Genomic DNA, 6000 nt, shown 5'->3' on the forward strand with positions numbered 1-6000 from the left:
AGATCATCCCTGTCATGAAACATGAAATGATTTTAAAAGGTTCCAGGGAAAAAAAATTTAAAAACATTGAATGACATCCCATTTTAGGTTCCCTTCCCATTGTTCTTATTGTATTAACGAGATGCTCTGACATTTTTAAAATCTCTGGAACTACCAAGAGTGAGTTTTGGGATTAGAGCTTTTAGTGGAAACAGGGTTTAGCTAGAATGAAAGAAAAATTGTTTTGTTTGCATTATAGTTATGGTTATAATTGCCTTCTGGTTTTTTTTGACAAATAATACTGTTTTCCATTTGTGATACCAAATAAACTTTTTAAAAAACAGATATTTTGAAGCAAAATACTGATTATTGTGTGCATCTGTTCTAACCTATCTGGGCGCTGCCTGAAGGACAGGTGCAAGGTACTGATTTTATGTAACTCAGAAAATAAATCAGCAGGCACTGGTCATAGAAGTTACCAGACAAACTACAAAAGTGAAGACACCTGAGGTAAGAGATTATGGGGGGAGATATACAATAGACCATCAAGGTCTGGGGGAGATGCTGGGTGAGTTTTGTTTGTTTTTTGTTTTTGTTTGTTTTTTTGAATTTCAGATGTTCAAGACAGGTATGTACATGGGGAAATTAAGATAGCCATGAACATTCCCCGGGCAACAAGCATGCTCAGCAAAGTCCTGAGAAGACCTTAAGCTTTCATCTCAGGCTGATCCCTAGGCTCAGAGCAAGTTCAGCTAAGCGGTGAAGGCGTGTCCCAGCACAGAACCCATCTGCACAGTGGTTGTCCTCTCTCTTTTTTGGTTGGTGACATTTTTCTTTGTTCATTTGAGTTCCTGCCACTCAAGGAAGTCTCTGTCAAAACATTAACTAAACATGAGCTAACAGATCAGAGACCTCAGTGATCACACATGACAAACAATAGACTTTAAAGAATTTGCAAAAGTACCACAACAAAAGACTACTATAGCCTTCAACAGTCCAAAATCAAAAACAAAACAATGAAACCCCAGAAACCTCAACCTCTAGGGAAGTGGGAGAATCTGATTTCTAGAGTTCACTCATATGTGGAATTTAAGAACCAAAACAAATGAACGTTGGGCGGGGGGAACGAGAGGAAAACTAAGAAACGCACTCTTAACTGTAGAGAACAAAGTGATGGTTACCAGAGAGGTGGGACAGGGGGATGGGTGAAATAGGTGATGGGGATTAAAGAGTGTACTTGTTATGATGAGCACTGGGGTTGTGTATGTAAGCGATGAATCACTAAATTTTATACCTGAGACTAATATTGTACTATATGTTGACTAGCTGGACTTAAATAAAAACTTGGAAGAAATAATAATAAGTCAAACATGTTAAATGTGATCAAAAACTAAGAGAAAAAAATGGACAAAGAACTAAAAGACGGAAAAAAATTATATATGGACAAAAGAAATTCAGAAAACCATTCTATTTAGAATAGCATCAAAAAGAATATAATACTAAGAATAAATTTAGTCAAGAAAGTCAAAGAAAAATAAAAATTACTAGCAAAAGAAATGAAAGAAGGTATCAATAAATGGGAAGACATACTGTATTATTTGGAGACTTAATATTAAGATGACAGTACTACCCAAAGCCATCTACAGATTCAATGCACTCCCTATCAAAATCTCAGTGGTATAGAAATACTCATCCTAAAATTCATATGCAATCTTGAGGGATCCCAAACAGCCAAGACAACCTTTTAAAGGGAGAGGAAAGTTGAAGGCTTACACTTCTGATTTTTAAATTTACTGCAAAACTACAGTAATCAAAACAGTGTTATATTGGCATTAATAAAAAAGATGCATAATGATCAGAATAGAACAGAGAACCCAGGAAGAAACCTTCACATATATTGTCCATGAATTTTAGGCAAGAATGCTGAGACCATTCAGTGGGAAAAGTCAATCTTTTCAACAAATGGCACTGAGAAACTGGGATGTTCAGATGCAAATGAATACAGTTACCTTATATACAATATACACAAATTAACTCACAATGGATAAAAACTTAGACATAAGAGCTAAAATTCTGAAACTCTTAGAAGAAAACATAGGGGGAAGTCTTCATGATTTTGGATTTGACAATTATTTATTGACTATGACACCAAAAGCACAGGAAACAAAAGAAAAAGATAGATAAAATGTCAATTTTTAAAATTGTATGTGAAAGGACACTATCAAAAGAGTGAAGAGATAATGCACTGAATGGGAGAAAATATTTGCAAAGCATATACCTTATAAGGGGTTCATATCCAGAATATATAAAGAGCTCTTACAAATCAATAACAAAACAAACAACCCAATTTTAAATTTTTTTTTAAATTTAAAAAAAAATTTTGCCAAGGCAAAGGACTTGAATATACAAATCTCCAGAGAAGGTACTCGAATGGCCAATAAGCACATGAAAACATGCTCAACATTAAGTCATTAAAGAGACGCAAATCAAAACCACAATGAGATACCACTTCACTCATGCTAGAATGACTATTATACACATAAACAACAAACCTGAAAATAACAAGGATTAACAAACTATGGAGAAATTGGAACACTTGTGCACTGCTGATAGAAATATAAAATGGTGCAGCCACTGTGGAAAACATTTTGGCAGTTCCTCAAAAAGTTAAATATAGAATTACCATATGATGCAGCAATTCCATTTTCGGGTATACACCCAAAAGAAGTGAAAGCAGGAACTCAAACAGATAGTTGCACACCAGGGCTCACTGCAGCATTATTCACAGTAGCCAAAAGGTGGAAATAACCTCAATGTCTATTAAGAAATTGATGGATATACAAAATATGGTACACACATACAATACCATTCAGCCTGAAAAAAATGACATTTGGTCACATTCTACAACATGGATAAACGTTGAAAACATGTGCTAGGTGAGATAAGCCAGACGCAAAAGGGCAAAGGTATAATTCCACTTGGTAGAGGTACCTAAAATAGGCAAATTCTTAAGGCCAAAAAGCATATTAAAGTTTACCAAATCCTGGGGATATGAGGAGGAGGGGGTAGTTATTGTTTAATGGGAAAAGAGTCTCCATTTGGAATGAAAAAAATTTCTGCAGATGCATGGTGGTAACTGCTGTACAGTGTTGTGGATTTACTCAGGGCCACTGAATTCTACACTTAAAAATGGTGAAAAGGGTAAATTTTATATTTTACCTCAGGAAAAGAAAAGAAAGGAAAACAAACAAACAACTCTCAGTGGAGGAATGACAACATATCATAGTGAAGAGACCATGTGGAATGGGGTATATATGTACATAGGTGTGGGCACAGGAGAGGACATCTGTGTAAAATAAAATATGTTCTTTCCAATTAAAAAAAATGCTGTTGCTCTGGACCATCCCAGTTTAATTTAACCAGAATCTCTGTGGTTGGATCCAAGAATTGATTTTTTTTTTAATCTCCTCAACTGATTCTAGCGTACAAGCAGTGTTGACAGCTACTGATATATATACATGTTGCTCCGCTTATTTTTTCTTTTATTCAAGCCTAAAATTGTACTACTGTGAAATAAACCTAGGGCCTGCATATTTGCTTTGGGGCAATAACATCATAAAAGGAGCAGCACCACCCACCCCTGGAGGCCACAGAATGAGGCCAACAGTGACACCAATGACTGTTCCTATGGAGAAAGGAGATGGGTCTAAAGTCAATTTCAAGGTCTGTTCACTATCCCCTGACCAGTTTTGGAAACTCAGCATTTGTGTGGTCAAGAGGTTCAGGTTTCCTTAGAGCCTATTATAGCTTTATGTAATCCCTGGATTTCGTATGTAGAGTTTGAGAACCAAAAAGATGTTGATTTGATTCCTAGACCTGCCATTTACTTGACATGGGGAAGACATATAAAGCTTGTAATCTGCAGTTTCTTCCTCTGTGAAATGGGAGCACTACTGTCCTCTCTGGAGGCTCAGCAAGGATAATAGATTTGTGCACACCCTGTTAGTAAGTGGGACTGTAGGATTTGAACCCAATCAAGGCATACTCAGCCTCCTCAAGAGATCATTGGAACCCAAGTCTGGGGTGCTACTTTCTACCCTTCGGCACTTAAGTGCCAGATGGCTGGGACAGGAAGGGATGTGAGAACACCCTAGGAGCTTAGAGATTAATTAGAACAGGCTTTATTGAGTTGGAGTGACTGAAGGGAGCTATGAAGAAGCTTCATGGTACAGAGTTGAATCCACCCCCTTAGCACCCACACAGCTCCCTGAAGGGATTTTGGGGGCCTGGAAGGGGGCAGGTGAGGATTGCCACTTACCTCATAGCCCATGAAGAAGCCAATGGGCTTGGTGGGCTTTATCCTGATGCCAATGTTGCCTTCAGTGTTGAACGGCAGGCTGTTGCCCTTGTCATCAATGATCTGGAGAAAGAAGTCGTGAATCCCACACTGCTGGGCCATGCCAGCATGCCTGCCCCACCCACACAGTACTTGCCTATTTGTGTGACACCACTGAGAATAAATGGGGGGAGGAGCCCCGCCGGAAAATAGATTACAACTGTCAGAACTCTTTGAAATCAGGAAATGATGAAACCCAAGTTATGGGTCTATTGGTCTCATGGATATGCAGACATGGCAAATGTGTCTTCAGGCTAGAAAACACAGATCAGGAAAAACTAGAAGCACCAGCTGATGGAGAGAGTTGCCACTGCTCTCTTCAGGTGCTCTGGTGCCATCTGTTATGTGTGAGGCTTCTAGCGGAGAGGACAACAACTGGGGTTGGGGGTGGGGTGGAGAGGGCACAGCTGGTTCTGTCATCTGGTGTCACACAATTGTCCAATTCCAGCTGAGCTCTAACTGCTCCCAGCAAATGCCTTTAGGACCAGACCTGGACATCGAAGGGGGGCATGCTTTTCCCCATGGAACCCGGCTTGATCTTCATTCCCCGGAGAGTGCTACAACATACTCCCTATTCACAAAAGAAAGAAAATGGGGTTGGTCAGAGATCCAGGCTCATTATAAAGCATCAAGAACCACACACAGCATCCCCACCCACTAATGTCATTTGATGTGGAGCCTTTACAGGGAAGCTAGAAAGCCCAGATTCTAGGTATAAGGCATTGACCCAACTCCAGTCAGCAGATATTAACCATATCTGATATGGACTGGGCCTGTGCTAGCTCCTGCGGCTACCAGGTCCAGTGAGAGGAGCCAAAAAAGAAGCAAGTGGAGAGCCTGGTGCTGTGGGCATGTAATATGAGGTGTTATATGCCCACTGTATGTCAGACGTGTGTCTGTTGGCTAGAGGAAGACCATAAAACCATTTAACACTGACTCAGTCTGTTGAACAGTGTTAGGAACCCTGTCTCAATGACTCAGAGCTGTGTTAAGAATATTCAGATTGTGGTGTTCCCACAATGATTGCCCCAATCATCTCTACTATCCTAGCATCCAGTGTAACACTTGCTTAAAAACAAGAGTAACTACAAGGTCAGCATGTACAAGGGGTTGAACATTGTACAACCTCCTTTTATACACCTCCTTTCATTTCCCTTATCACAACTCAGCAAGATTGGGTTATATTTTGAATTTGGAGGCAGAGAAGCAGAGATTCTGGAAAGTTCAATGCTCTGCCTGTAGTCTTGAAGCCTGTAATTGGCAAACTGAGATTTGAACCAGCGTCTGAATTCCTGAGAAGGAAAGCTCTTTCCCCCTTTGCTATGCTCATGGTGCAGGCATGTAGGAAATGTTCCACAAGTGAGGCAGTAGCTATGAAAATACTTTCAGAAATAAAGCACCACCCAGGTATTAGGAAGTATTCTGTTGTTGCAAATGGACCTGGGTTGTGGGCATAGTGTAGTTCTCAACCCACCTTCCTCCTTGTCCAAATATAAACATGAATCATCCAAGGACAAAACTAGAGTCTTAGTATTTCTTAGGCCTGGAAGCAGACCAATTAACTGATGATTTAAAAGCATATATATATATATATATATATATATATATATATATATATATATATA

The 6000-nt window shown here is 39.4% G+C and overlaps 1 protein-coding gene across 1 annotated transcript in view; it reads right to left on the bottom strand.

Moving 5' to 3' along the window:
• The window catches only part of ACSM1 (acyl-CoA synthetase medium chain family member 1), a 46983-nt gene that overhangs the window by 6427 nt on the left and 34556 nt on the right, over positions 1–6000 (bottom strand). The window contains exons 9-10 of the mRNA XM_032836162.1: positions 4866–4946; positions 4298–4399 (exon numbers count right to left, since the gene is read on the bottom strand). Of these exons, the coding sequence (XP_032692053.1) occupies positions 4298–4399; positions 4866–4946 (183 nt within the window). The remainder of the gene's footprint in view (positions 1–4297; positions 4400–4865; positions 4947–6000) is intronic.

Source organism: Lontra canadensis, unplaced genomic scaffold, assembly GCF_010015895.1.
Source record: "Lontra canadensis isolate GAN:19392208 unplaced genomic scaffold, GSC_riverotter_1.0 scaffold91, whole genome shotgun sequence".
Taxonomy (NCBI): domain Eukaryota; kingdom Metazoa; phylum Chordata; class Mammalia; order Carnivora; family Mustelidae; genus Lontra; species Lontra canadensis.